This window comes from Myripristis murdjan, chromosome 13 (assembly GCF_902150065.1).
Source record: "Myripristis murdjan chromosome 13, fMyrMur1.1, whole genome shotgun sequence".
NCBI classification, from domain to species: Eukaryota; Metazoa; Chordata; class Actinopteri; order Holocentriformes; family Holocentridae; genus Myripristis; species Myripristis murdjan.
In genome coordinates this window covers 26620442-26635882 of record NC_043992.1, presented here as the reverse complement: position 1 = coordinate 26635882, position 15441 = coordinate 26620442, and the positions used below count along the sequence as shown (strand labels likewise).

At 42.1% G+C, this 15441-nt stretch overlaps 1 protein-coding gene across 1 annotated transcript in view; it reads right to left on the bottom strand.

The window, feature by feature from the left end:
- Positions 1-1601: 1601 nt before the first annotated feature.
- The window catches only part of tlcd2 (TLC domain containing 2), a 29011-nt gene continuing 15171 nt past the window's right edge, over positions 1602-15441 (bottom strand). The window contains exon 4 of the mRNA XM_030067208.1: positions 1602-3187. Within this exon, the coding sequence (XP_029923068.1) occupies positions 2807-3187 (381 nt within the window). The 3' untranslated portion in view covers positions 1602-2806. The remainder of the gene's footprint in view (positions 3188-15441) is intronic.

The following is a 15441-nucleotide window of genomic DNA, read 5'->3' as shown; positions in this document are numbered from 1 at the left end:
GCCGTTGGTCAAACAGTGCCTTTTTAGAGTAGTGCAGTAATGGTGATGTCTTGGACTCATGATGGATGAGAAGTAGTGTTGTGATGCTCACTTGGTCAGCGGCATTTAAGTGCTAGAGCAAATTAATGTCTGTAAAAGTGCAGCCTGATGCTATATGGACTAGAGCCAAAAAATCTAAATTATTCCCTTGTAACTGCGAGTGACAGACTGAGCCCATTCCCTCTGAGCATGTACATTTCTGTGCCTGTAATGTGGTTGGACACCCTGGTTTTAGGGCTCCATCTATCAACAGTCTCTGACTGTGGCCTCTGAGATGAATAAAGGCATGCCACTTTCAGCTTGGGAGACCAAAAAGAAAAGAAATGAAAAGACCCAAAGTAGTAAGATGCCCTGCAACAACATGACTTCCACAAGCATATAAGCTTCACTATGATCAAGACAATTCTTCACAAAAGGGAAACTGCTTGAACATTGTGTTCATTCATTAATCTTTTAAGATTACTCCACAACTTCTTTTTAAAGTAAAAATAAATTACAAAAATACACAAATACACAACCCCCAATAATAGAAACAATAAACAAAACACAGAACATGAATGGCATAAAATATTTCCATGCCATACGAGCACTGTAATGCGATTAAGTTGATAGAGCAGGCAGCCTTGCAGCTATAGCTCGCTAGCAACGTTTGCTGTTTTCACAGATCTAAGAAGGCCAAGAGTGACCCCAGATCAGATTAGAAGTGGACAGCAAATGCCCCTGCATCCATGTTAATTGGCAGCTTAATATAAAAAAGGCAGAACGGCACACATCTTCAAAGATGTCAAAAAGACAGACTGTGAACATCTGCAGGTAAATATCCTCACAGTTCACTAATGTCTCCTGTTTTTCTAACATCCAAGGAGCTCTTGGCTCTGTTGGAGTCCAGTGAGGTGACACTAAGGAGTATGCTGCCCTCTACAGGCCAAATGACGAACAACCACCCAACAACCTACCCCTGTGTGTCTGAAAGCTCCTTCTGCATAGCATGCAACTATAGGTGCAAAACTATAGGAATAAACACAAAGAGTAAAAACATTAATGTTCATTCATAATGCAGAAATTGTCTCCTGTCATTTCACAGGTTTCAAGTTTCAAGATGTTCTTGGCCGGTGTGTGAGCTTTCAGACACGGCCCTGGCGTCTGGGTGCCGCTGGGTGCTGATGGCATGAAGAGGTGGGTGCTGGGAAGGCCGGCTCTAACAACTGGCCTCTTTCCTCCTTTGCCATGGAAACTGATCCAAGAGGTTGATTTAATGAGCCAGTTTTAAATGGATCCAACAGCTTATGTGTGTGAGTGTGTGTGTGAGAGAGAGAGAGCTTGAGGAGGCATACAGATGAAGCTTTTTGTCAGCTTAATTGTGTTTTGTTCCATTAAGATCTAATTAAAAAACCTGATTTGTTTGGTATGGCTGACAATGGGCTTATCAGATCTGAGAGCCACACGCTATTTTTAGATGGCCGTTTCATTATAATGAATATTAGGGATGCTCAGACTAATTGATCACTGATTTGTTCTGGTAAATATTCATGCTAAATAAATTTACTTAACAAGTGTTCTCACCGGAAGCTGTAATCCAATTCTGTGACGTAGGAAATGCGAACCACAACTAGTTTGCCACTAACACTGTGAGGCTCTGCATCCCGGCTGCCACTGACAAACAAATGTTGTGTTTTATTAAAACTGTAATTTTTGATTTACACCATGCTTCAAATAATTCATTCAAGTGTTGAAAATGATCTAATTAAATGATTGAGGATTGGTACTGGCTCAAGAACATCCACACACTGGATTTCATTATGTTCTGCTCAAAACTACAAAAGCGTTAAGACAATCAAGTTCATATTCACCCATTGTGGCAAAAAATTACAAACAAACAAAAAAAAAAAAAACAATTTTCTTCTTCTTTTTTCCTTATATTATTTTGGTTCTCCAAAATGAAGAACGTTCACCAACAGCAAAACATTTGTTAGAAAGAGACAAAGCTCTGCTACAGGCTTTCTGAGGTAACAGGCGGTTTTTAGTTGAGGAGAGTTTGGTGAAAAAAAAAAGGCATCTTCACATCTGTAGTGCTTGTGTTAAAAGACGAGTTCATGAAGAAAGGTTTGACTCCCTATTCAGTGATAAACAACCTTTATCTGTGGGACATTTTTAATAGCCCACATTATGTATACTTATAATTCATATATATGTATTATTAAAATACTGTATAGATCTAGTTATATTTTGGATTTGTTTATATAGCTACTTCATGTGGCAGCATAAGTGTGTGTGGGTGATTTTATTATTGTGTGAACAGTGTTTCTCCACTTCTCATACACTACATTTTAGAGCAGATTTAGCTGACACACCCTGTGGGATAAGGCTTTTGGTGTTATTTCACATGCCCTTGTATTGTTCATATAAAGAATCCTCCTTCCATCATTAAGCCAGACGATGACACCCAAGGCTAACTCGACACACACAGACGCACTGTCTGATGAGAAGCCATTTGCTGACTGATTCAGGAGGTCAAGGGAAATGTAGGTTTCTGCATAATGAGCCATACCTGCATCACACAGCATTGTAGTGGAGAATGGGTAGTGAAGCCATTTGATTACACCTCTTGGCATGGACACACAGAAAGGAAATCCCTTCAAGTCCACCTCCCAGCTTTTAAAAATCTGGGCCACAGGGTGTTATCGTACAGTAACGTGTGTGTGTGTGTGTATGTGTGTGTGCATGTGTGTGAATCTCATCCTTCCTCCATCCTTTCCTCCCTGCCACCTCACATCTCCTTCTCCTTCTTGGCCTCTCGGGCACTGCTCTTGAGGAAGTCGCTCCTGAGCAGCCGGTAAAAGAGGACGATGTTCATGGCGGTCATGATCGCCATGCCGACACTGCCCACGGTGTAGGCCAGCAGGGGCACTTTGTCCCTGTTGAGCACCAGCCAGCGGGTCATCCAGGCCAGCGTGTTGATGCGGAACACCACGTACGTGCCCAGGTTGATCATGCTGTTGACCCGGTAGAGCGTGCTCGCTGCCAGGCTGGCCATGCGCAGGACCTGCCGCAGGTGGAGGAACACGGAGTTGATCTCCACCAGCAGGGCCACCACGGCGAAGCCCACGTAGCGACACGACAGCACAGACAGGCCGAAACAGGTGATCACCTGCAGGGGAGGAAGAAGAGGATAAACAGAAGGAGAAGGTTACAATGGATGTGTGCAACCATATTCAAAATGCATAGAGGCTGACACCAGTATCCTTTATCTCGACCATCAGGCTGCAGGTACAAAATGCCTGTCTGCAAAACAAAGAGATACAGAGGCAGTTTTGTTCCCTCAGCCATCAAAACGTTAAATAGTAATTAGGCTATTGTTGGACTACACATTAACTTATGGACTACACAGCCTTCTTAATCTATTTATTTATTTATTCTGAACTATTTTTTTTGTATCTGCCATGATGGCTTTTATTCTGTATTGTATCTTTTGTCTTTTGATAATTGCACCTTTTGTATACTTTTTATCCATGTTTCCATGTCTGGAGCACTTCTGTCACTGTTATGTCACTGTCTCTGTCGATGTTGTAAATGTTGTCTGTGTGTGCGTGTGTGTAAGCAGCCAATTCTTTTAACCACAACCAAATCTACCCTCGGGTACAAATAAATTTACCTTACCTTACCTTTATCCTCTCCACCCGTAACGGCAAAAAACAATATACCAAATTACAATGTTTGTTTTAAACATCTTCCAAGTAGAAATCAGGTAGAAAAATGGTGAAATCTTGTTGTGTTTGTGGGTGTTGGGTAATGGTAAAGAGAGGAAAAGGGCTCCAATTTTCCAGATTTCAATCTGAGAAGAGCAAACTTGCTCCTTGAACCTCTGACATTGAACTAGCAGTTACCCTGACTGGCACTAGATGGTGCTGTTGTTAAGAGTTTGGCTTATTAAAGATGCTGGTTTAGCAAACCAGAAACAAAAAATAATCATAAATTTGCCAGAAACGTCAGATTTTTCAGACCATTTTGTTTAGCTTATGGCTGAATACCGACCAGAGAAATGATCATATTTACTGATGTCACAAGCCTCTGCGGTTCAACTGAACCACCAGTTTTCGACCTGGGACAGGCTGTTGTTGTTACCACGACGTCACGGTGATTTGGTCTATACTGATGGGGCTTACCATTATACATTTGGTAAGCATCAAATCTGGAATCAAATCTAGTAGGTGTGGAAGAAATTATATACTCCTGCTTGGCAGTCATACATTTGCTTTTGTTTGTCATCAAAATCATGCATCCACTTCCATTCTATACTCATGTTCTTATGAGAGTTTCTGTAAGAGTTAAAGCAACTGTGACTCCTTTGAGAAAGTAGATTATCGCTGACTGTTAACTCACTCAAGGACAGAGGAATGTGTGAGAAAATTTCCAGGGGTAACAAATTATATACACAAATTGCAAGCTAGATCCATTGTGCTTTGTTTTCTGCTGAACAACAGCTCCGACCTTTCAGCAGGTAACCAAGCTGTTACTTTATCAGATGTCAGAAAACAGCGAGACTTTCCCAATATTCCTTGAACTGCTTAATAGTTCCATGTTGCTGCAGTATTAAAGCTTAAAGAGAGACGATTGACTAAACACAGGAAACCCAGGCACTACTTCATATCACTCTAGGTTCATGGTATATGAAAAGGATGAGGAATCCAGCAACACTGTGGTAAGAGTAACTTAACTTTTTATTGATGAAGCCAACATGTTTCAGCAAAATCTTCATTTTCTTCACATCTAACCATAGCCTTCTCTTATGTCTCTCATCTCCTCTGTGTCTGTCTCTGTTCCCTAACTGTCTAAATGGACAGAAAAATATTTTTAAAATGTAAAGGGATTTCCAACTGAAAAGTCTGTCATTGGTTCAGTCTGCTGCTGAAAAAGAACAAGCAAGCAACGTTGATCCTATTGATGTTTCGTCTGCTTCACTGCCACTTGATCAGGAGTCTGGCTCATTTAAATGAAGAACAAAGGCCTGAAAGCTTTGCAGTAAACTGTTTCACAACATTACAGTGGGATCACATGACCTCATCCATGTCGCTCACATGCTGTGAAAGGTCAAACAGGCTTCGCCCTGCCGCTACATACCTCCCATATCTGCACTTACTCAACTCTATGTTCTTAAATCAAAATGCAGTGTGTTTCAAGGACACAACTAATGGGATGTATTTTACAGTTTCATGGTAATGTGAGGCCCAGCATTTCCACTGTGCCCTCTCTGTTTTTTTTGTTGCTCCCTGCATTTCTTTGTCTTTGACAGTGTGACACTGAATGACCACTGAGCGTTGTCATGCGGAAGGTCATCCCTCCCATGAATCTCATTTCTGCAAAGCAGTGCTTATGAAAGTCTGTGATGTAACGAGCACGAACACACCACAAGGTGGCAGCAGCAGCGAGCAATACCCAAGTGAGAGCAACTCATAGATTAAACGTACTTACTTCACACAGCAGAGGCAAAAGGGTGATTATGCACAGTGTCCATAATGCTGGGACAGAAATGAACAGCTGCTGTGCTGCAGGTGCAAAGTCCGGATGTCAGAAATGGGCTCATCACCCAAAAAAGGCCGTCCAGCCAGCTCCCAATCCACTCTTTCACTCCAGTAAATCAACAAGCTTCATTCACACTCACAATGCAGCAGGAGGAAAAACTGTAGATTCAGATTCATTCATGTTTCAGACAGGCTGCCATGCTGAATTAGGCGTGGATGGTGGCACTTCAGCAAAGTCACCAAAACCAAATACAGCAAGGAGAAAGCAGTCTGAAGCAACAAAGTACTAGTGTGCTGAAGAGCAGGTCATTGTATATGTTATATATATATATATATATATTTATGTTGTGCTGTGAGCAAATACCCTTTGCCATCAGTCATGGCTCTGTGGGAGGATCCTGTGTGTGTGTGTGAGTGTGTGAGTGTGTGTGTGCGTGTGCGTGTGTGTGTGTGTGTGTGTGTGTGTGTGCGTGTGTGTGCGTGTGTGTGCATATGTGAGATCAGATGACGGCTTGTTTAATGCAGCAGATCCATGTGATGTGATAACAGGCATGTGGGGAAAGGTGGTATAATATATATTTTTAAATGTTTCACCCTCATGTCAGCTGAAACACTTGTTAAGTTTGTATTTCAATACAACACAGAGTGAGCTGGGTGGCGCTGCTTCATGTCAGCCTCCCACGTTTTCCTCACTTGTTCTGCACTTCACCGACTGCCACAACAGTATCAAGCAGATGCTGCCTTCAAGTGCTATTTGAAGTTGCACCTCTTCTTGGACACACAGAGCTGTGAGTGGCAAGGCTTCATCATGCTAAACACTGAACGAACAGTGCTCTGGCTAAAAAAGTGAAAGCACACCTGTCTTAGGCCTTAAAACCTTTTCATCCTAATAATGCACACAATAATTCGAATAGGTAATTATCAGATTATCATATATGATTATCAGTACATAGTGTTTCTGGCTTTATGGTATAGTCAGTTTTAAGTTTATCATGTGTAACTGCTTAAGTGCCTGGTCCAACCCCTTTTTTCCCCTCTATTATGAAAGCTGCACATCTAACTGGGTGAAGGGTTGAGCTGCCAACTTTGTTAGGACTGGTTGTGTGGCAAGACTTAAGGGTTGACACATGATATTTGTGCAGGGGTTGTGCACTGTCATTGATTAAGCTTTGACACTGCATATTGTACAATTAGTATTTTATATAAAGGAAAAAAAAGATCACCAAAAAAAAATAAAATAAAACATTATTATTAAAAATGGTACTTAACTCTTCGTTCTGCACAACTTCCACAGTTGTACGTGATTTCGATGATGAGCATTTATACTGACGGCAGTGACAGTGTCTTACTTAGCGACACAAAAAGACAATGCAGGAAAAAACTGCCTCCTCAAAGCCACAATGAGGGAAAACACAACCTCGACAAAGGGAGGCTGGGCTCTTCAACCACAAACAAAGACGGCACATACACACAACCAACGCAAACGTGCGGGAGAGCCACGCTCCTGGGTCACTGCTCAGTGGAAGGACAGATATCTGTATGCGAGGTGGGACACATGGCATCAGCCTGACATCTAATGGTATCAGCTGATCTTCAGTGTCAGGTCATGTCACCAACTTTTGTACCCTGAAGAGCGGTGACATGACGCTGTGACATGACGCCTCTCTGTTTCGAGGTAGGGTGATCAGTGAAGTCACCTGGTGGAGTTGTTGGTTGGAATGAAAACCTGCAGCCTCTTGGCCCTCCATGACACGAGTTTGACACCCCTGGTCTACAGCATTGCACTTGCACTGAAATTGTTGTTACGCCCCTCTGCACCCCCACTGGCCCTGCAGTGGCAGTGCAACAGTCTTTGGGAGGTGCACGGGCCAAATTGGCTAATCTGTCCACACCTGAGAAGGTATGGATCGAAGGCAGGGAGCCTGACACTCACACCATACTCTGCTTTGTGCTCTGCTTTTACACTACCTCCAGATTTTAACTTAAATTATTTCTTTACTGAAATAGCAATATAACACGCTCCGATGGAGGTTCAGAGTGGTTTCACACTAACTCTGAACCTCTGTCGGAGCGTGTTATAATGCTTGCTGCTATTTATTATCTGTTTATACTGTAAATTCCTACATCTATACACATTGTATACATCTATGTCCTACATCTATGCACATTGTATACATCTATGCACACTGTTTTTTGCACTGTTTTTTGCACATTGTGTACTTAGATCTCTGGTGTCATCTTTTATTCTTTATTTTCTTATTTATTTAATCTTGTAATGTGTGGATACTGCTGAAAACTGTGAATTTCCTTCGGGATGAATAAAGTATCTATCTATCTATCTATCTATCTATCTATCTTTCTATCTATCTATCTCTATCTAAAGTTAACTCTGATGTCTGTCTCCACTTAATGTTAGGAAGACTGCTGTCCACAGGGGAAAAAGTATCAGCTCACTGGAATTCTTGGAATCAGGTGGCGTGTGATCTTTTAGCTAAATACCAAATCCAAGAATGCAGACTAGATCTTTGTGTCTTTCTAAGAAAAACACAAAGACACGCTTCTTATGCACGTAAAGAGACTCTTTCTTAAAGTTTGAGATGCACTATCAGTTAAGATGCACCGCTGTTCTCTTTCCAAGCTCGTTCTTTGCACAGACTGCAGTGCTTTAGGGATGTGAGGCAGCGTTCTTGCACGGACTCTCGAGGCTTTCCGTTTCATTGGCAAAGTCGTCATCTGATAGATTCTCCATGTGTTGTTTTGTTTTGCGATCACATTTAACAAAAATATTGCATCAAACGCACCATGGAGGATGCAGGAAGGTAGGAGAGTTATAAAAGCACATCTGTACTCTAATACAGTGTTTTCTCTGTTTTTATGCAGATGTGATAATTCTAGTTTTGTCCCATGTCTGTTTGCTGTTTAGGTCCAACTTATTTTTCAAGTTCACATTCTAGTGCTACAAATGTTTTTAATCAAAATTTATTTATTACTTGTACAACATTTGATTTAAACGTTTTTTAGTTTCAGATAAATGAATATAACTATAATAATGTTGATTTTAATTTCACATTTTTCCTTGAAAAGGTGGTAATTTCCTTGTTACTAAAAGAATACAGAGGCAACACCGAACTTCACGTTTGAAGCCCCATCTTTGATAATTACTGATAACTTTATCTAGAAAACAGATAAGCATACAGTGTTGTAGTGTTCAGCGCTCAACAGATTTCCTTTTATTATAGAAGCAAAACGTATGACATCAACACACACACACATGCACAGACACACAACAGCATCATATTATTGTAGGTACTACCTCAATTTTAGTCTAACCCTTACTTGATCACTATCAAAAACACAAGAATGGAAGCTGTGATCTTTCCAACAGAACAAGCAGAGACAGGACAGAGAGAGGAACAGAGTGAGATCAGCAGTATATCAGTAAACACTCATATGCTTTGCTCAGTGCCGACACTCACGACACGTGAAGGAGCGACAAGTGTTGCGGAAACACTCATCCATGTCGGCTCAAACCCAGTGCAAAGAAAAGACACCAGCAACCCTAAGGACCCTTATCTGCCTGAGCGCTCAAAAACAAGCTCATATACTTCCAGTAAACTCGGTTTCAACACACACACAGCAAGGTCAGACCGCCGTGTCTATAACATCACCCAGTGCTGTTTGGTATAGCTTATCAGCTCTTAAAATCTAATCTGCTTTGGGAAGAAGAGAGACAGAGGAAGAGAGAGAGAGAGAGAGAGAGAGAGAGAGAGAGAGAGAGAGAGAAAACACATTCCACCCAGGACTGGAAAGGTCAAAACAAACCCTGAGATATGAGCTACTGAGAAACCTCACTGGAGACGGACAAAAACCAACCCTCCCTAGAAATAAATTCAAAAATTGCAGATTCTGAAGGGAACCGGATGATTAAATGAGAGCAGAGGGATCTAATAACCAGATTTAAACCAGGAATTAAAAAAAAAAATCCTATTCATTTTGTCATAAAATAAAAACTGAATATCCAAAGTTTATGGGTCCAAACAGCAGCAAAAACATTTGTCTGATTTCATTCAGACAAAAAATGTCATCAATTTATTACCACTGACTTTACATTACAGGCAAAATACTGCACCTAATTCATGGTGAGTGAGTTCAATGGAGTTTGATGTGCCAGAAAGGACTATCTATAATTTATTTTCATCATGTTGCACAATATTTTGAGACATCCAGTAGTGTACAACTGCAAGACACTATAAAACTGTGTTGTGTTAGTTTTTTTAAAAAACTGAGAATTTATGTTATGCTTGCAAATATGTTGAAATCAAACAATGAAACAAGCCTAAAATCGCAGGATGTTTCCTGGGATTTAACGGCAGTGACAAAGTAGCACTGCTTCTATCTTTGCGCAGGTGTGTGTAGTTTTCATGTTGGCGATTTCCTCTTTATGATATTTGAGGAGAGCTGCCACCAGATAACTAAATGAGCGGCCAACGACATTCATATCTAACATCAACTCCAGATAGCACTGTGGCTGAAAGGACACACTACATATCACATTAATGCTGGAGCCACATGTCACCAACTTAGCGATACTCTTCCTTCTCACACAACAAACAGGATAAGCAATAAACTTAAAAGGTAGGTAAGGCTATTAGCAGCCACTACTGACGTGCTTGTGCCTCCAGGCCAATCAGGTCATCATCAGGTGACAATGACCCCAATGTTGCTTAGCAGCCAACCAGAAGGTATCGGTACTTGGCTCAAACACAAAGTGGCTGCTTCCTCTGGGAGCACAGATTAGGCCCAGAGCCAGGCCCCAGCCAGTCGTACACAAAAGAAAGGGTCAACTCTCACACCCTGTGCCACCATCAGTCTCCCTGGCTGGGGCACATTCACCGTAATCCTCCTCCACCCCGGCAAACTCTGGATCTATCAGATGATTAGAATGATTCAGCGTTTGCTGGCTTTGCCCCGCTAAGCCATGCTGAAGCTTGGCTTTCATATCTAGCAGCTCGGCCACTATCATCCAATTAGAAATCAACCAGACAGACAGGCAGACACACTACCAATGTATCTCTATCTACGACTGATGGATATCTACCAGGGTATTAAACACCCCTGTGGCACCACTATTTCATTCACAATGTCACTATGTACTACACTTACAATCTGATGCATTACGTTTCCAAACAATTACTGAAAGATAGAACCCCACACTTCAATGTTTCTCGTTGCGTCTCAACTTTAACTGTGAAAGGGCCGAATCAATCGACCCGTGTAGAGTAGAAAGAGAGGCTTAAAAGATGAAGGTGAGCAGGTGGTAGGTTGGCCCAAGGTGAAACTTTGTTGCACAGCAAGCCCCCTCCACCCCCCCAAAGTTCCTGGGCGATTCTGAATGTCCCTGGAACTACAGTTTTCCCTGGTCCCCGCAATCGAAACACAGACAGTCCTTCAAAAGATTCCCCGTCCCTGGGGACAGTTCCTGCGGTCGGAATGGGCCTTTACTCCAATCAAGAGGGTTACGTAAAAGGTAAATCGTCTCTAAGCCCTCTGGAGGTAGGGTTCCTTAGCAGCACAGAGAGAATTCACAACACAGGTGGTAATTAGGTTCAACTGAAAGGTTTTAAATACCCGTGTCACATTTGACTTTTTGTCACTTTTTGAAGTTTCAACTTTGAATGCAGATGGCTAGAGATACAACTGTTGCCAAATTCACTTGGTCATCAGTTTAGGAAGTATGCTGGTCAGCCATAAAAGCTTTGTCACACAAAGCAGACCAGGGAGCTCAAGTGTGGTAGCTGGCAAATGCAATCAAGACCCATGAATTAACACTCAAGCCTCTTTCAAAAGGCTTCATTTGAACTTTTATTGAGGGTTAAGAGCTTTCTCGGTTATGTCACCAGAAGTAGTGGATCTCACCTTTGGCCTACTGCCAGAGCCCACCTGTATATAAAATGCAAGTAAAGGGCTGGAAAAACAACACAGTGGGTGTTTGTTGCCTGCATTGTCTCCCTGTGGGCTCAATTAGATGTACTCTCTATACTGGTGAGGGACACTCTCCCCTTCCCCATGTGAGGAGATCCAAACTCTGGGTCCAAAAACAAGCATAAGAATGAAACTGGACAAACTTGCTAATAGAAGGATGTCTGGAGTCAAGGAATTATTTTCAGTATTTGCCCAGTTTGCCTGGGAAACTCTTGATGCAAGACGAATGCCACTAGTGTTGTGTAAGCGTATGAGTTGCAGGTTACCTAATGTGAGCATGGCACCGCCTAAAAAGAGACAAAGCTCTTTACACGGGCGACAGAAAACCAAATATTTTAACATTCTCCAAAACTCCAGCGCCAAGCAAAAATACAGACAGGGAAGAAAGGAGAGGGGCAGATGAGAGAGAAGTGGGAAGGGCAGATTTATTTATTTCATGCCTTTAACCACTGTTATTATTACTCTTTTTGTCTTGCTCTGCTTTCTTGTTTATTTTACACGTTTGCTTTAATTTCATTGTTATTATTAGGATTATTATTAATTTAATTTCCATAAAAATGGGGATTCAAAAGGAAATTGTGATAATTGCGCACGTACATCAGAGCCAGAGTGGACCAATCAAATATCAGTACAACTTTAGGGAGTGTAGTTATGTAGAGAAAATATGATACGGCTCTGTAGCTCAGGTCAGATCTGTTGGCAGCTTCTTCCTGACGTTATTTAAGGACAACAAACTCTTTATCATAACACACCTGTGTACCAAGATGTCTGAGGGAGTACTGAAAGGGCTCTGTAAAGTGGAGGGTGGAGGTGGTGTAAGTGTGTGTGCGCTCATGATAAATTACCGTCATTATTTGTATGGACTGGGAACAGGCACAATGGAATTGGGTCAAACTAGTTTCCCTGCATCCAGCTGCTACTTAACCAGCTGGTTCAAGCAGAGGAGTCCTAGACAGAAGTTTGATTCAAGCCGAGCCTGTTCAGCAGGACGGACAGAACGAGCGCTGAATGATGACGAGACAAAAGAGAAAACAAGACTGAGGATGGTCCAGGAAGTCAAGGGACGTCATTAACCCATGAGGCCCGGGGGGGTGATACAAGTGAGACCTACACATCAGAATAAACACGACAGGATCGAACAGCGAGCAGCTCCCCAGAACGAGTCGCGGGGGTCAAAAGTGAGCAAAGCCGCCTCAGATGCTTTCCTTCTCCAGTTGCTCTGAAGGGAACCTGCTCCTTGCTCCTGCTGGCAGATTGACTCAGAGCAGCTGGGTGGAGAGCTCAGTATCAACAGGCTTTGTGGACGCTCCTCATGTCATGTTACACTTGCACAGCTAGTATAAACACCAAGGCGGAGGCATGCCTGCTGCATCCCACACATTCCACTAGTCTTGAGTAAACCAGGCAGGCAACAACCAGACAGCAAACAACTGCAACTGCAACACACACACACACGCATACACACACACACACACACAACGTGCAGATGATCTCACCTGTTGAAAAGGAAGGAACTAACTAATCATATCACTGAGGCGCTGTGCACAACTGAGGGATTCAAGTAACAAAAAAAGTGGAATAAGCTCATAATCTATGGGTGAGTCAAGCTGGCGATGAGAACTTGATATGGTTCCATCTTTCAGTCGTGCATCGTTCAGGGTTGTCACCTGCGTCGTGTTAAACCAGTCTGCTAGTCCCGCCTCCTGTGCTTCCCTAGCCTGTCAGCTCCCGGGCTCAGTTCCCCTTGCCACCTGTACCTGCTTGTGGATCACTGCAAAAACTGATCAGTCAGCACAGAGGAGCCGTATTCTGACCTTACTTTGTACGCTTCATTTTTTATTATTTCTAATTTTTCCAATTAAAGTAATCAAGCATGCAGTTTACAGACACAACTGTAATATGTGCATGCATTTAAAAATGCATGCACATATTACACATATTACAATTTCTCATTTCTGAAAAGTAACTGAATTAATAATTTTAATTTTACTGAAATTAGAAACTTTTTTTTTTTTTTTTAACTTAAATAGATTTTTATAACAGAAAAATTCCTTCCTGAGTAAAATTCCAGCAGAATAACAGTGACTCTGATTTTTTAGTACTCTTTCCATCCCTGCCTGCCGGGGAGCCCAGTTTTCTCATTAACTCTAATCACAAGCACACACATACACAATTTAATGTATTTCCCACACAGTATCATCCTCACCTTGCCAGGATGTGCGTGTATTTGTGTGTGCATGTGAGTGTCTCATGAATATGAGTCGCTAACCTGAGGCAGCAGAGAAAACCAAAAACACTGGCTGCAGCGGGAATCCTCAGGCAATTCAAGTATAAAAAACCAATCAACACAAACCCTACGTGCAGGAGTTACCCAACCATCGGCACTTTGGAAAAAAGGCCTATCATCACATTCCATGGAAGTTAATATGTTTTCCACTAACCAAACTATTTGCTGAAGCATCTGCACTTGTGTTATCAAGGATGTTTGCTTGTTTTTTCTGGTTGGCCAAAGCAAACATTGCTGCCCTGCACATTCCACACTGGGTGACTGATGGGAGAAATTCTCCCGAATTCAAATCAGCAAATCAATCACACTAGCTGTGCTTCCTCGTGTCAGGTCTGAGCCCGTCCCTGTTTGAACAGTAACAGATTCACTGAGCTCAGTGACTAAATCTCTACTTTTATCTTTGCATATAATAGCCGGGGCTGTTTTTCAAATTATTTATTGTTTCATATTCATTTGATAATCCAAGTTCTTGAAGCATCTCCATAAACTGCAGGTCATAAGAGGGAAAGGAAACGGGTCTATTCAAAGTGATGTAGAGGAAACAAATAGGAAGCTCTATGGTGATATTTCACATCTGGCCATGGGCAGGCCAGTGATGAGCAGATTGGCAGGTTCAAAGTCTGTAGGTAATAATGGAGGGATGGATATGCACCATTCAAACATGGAGGAGTAATGATTAGACACACAAACACTCATGAGATCAAAGGTCAGCAACACATAATGCAAAACACCAGTGCATAACTAAGGGCTGGTTGACCTTAGCAGTGAGACGTGTGTGTGTGTGTGTGTGTGTGTGTGTGTGTGTGGACAGCAGCAGGTTGTCAGCCACTTCAACGCCTCATTGTCATAAACATCTGCTCAGTGGTCAGAAAGTCCCTGGACACGCCCACAGATGATTGTTTGTGACATGTATGACAAAGATTACATGAGCATCGACTGACTGTGTGTAATTAGCAGGCTGAGTGTGTGTCCTACTTTAAGGCGACTGGGAAAACAGCTAGTTGGTTTCGCATGACGCATGTGGGTGAGACACTTTTCATGTGTGTGGTTTGATGACTTGTAGTATTCAGGCTCCGGGTGTGAAGAGGCAGAGCTGTGGCTTGCGTCACCCTCTGCATGTCTGAGCACTTTACTCACTTTACTTTTCCTGGTGGCCAGATGTCAGACAATTCACTCATATCCCTGACAAAAATAAATAAATAAATACATAAATAAATCCCACTGCCAATGCCAATCTTAGAGCTAATTAGGTTTAGAAATTACCACCAACTGTCTTTAGGAAAACAGAAATTTCCTAACTTCCCCAGGTTTTCCATCATCATGGAGACGCTAATTATAACAACAACCTGATGGTCTATGCTATGGTGGTCTTTGGCCGTTTTGCTGCTCATACTCTGGTTCATAGCAAACCTCAGGCATTATTAATAAACTAACACAGCAACACTGAGCAGAAATGCAAAATGACATGTTTGAAGTTCTTTCCACGCTCTCACATCACGTGCACTCACTCACACACACACACCCAGCAATGCTGCTTTAGGAATCATACTTAAGTCTTTTAGCATTCCCACAGCAAAGCAGCTGGATCCCAGCCAAGTTTGTTCTGAGGTCTTT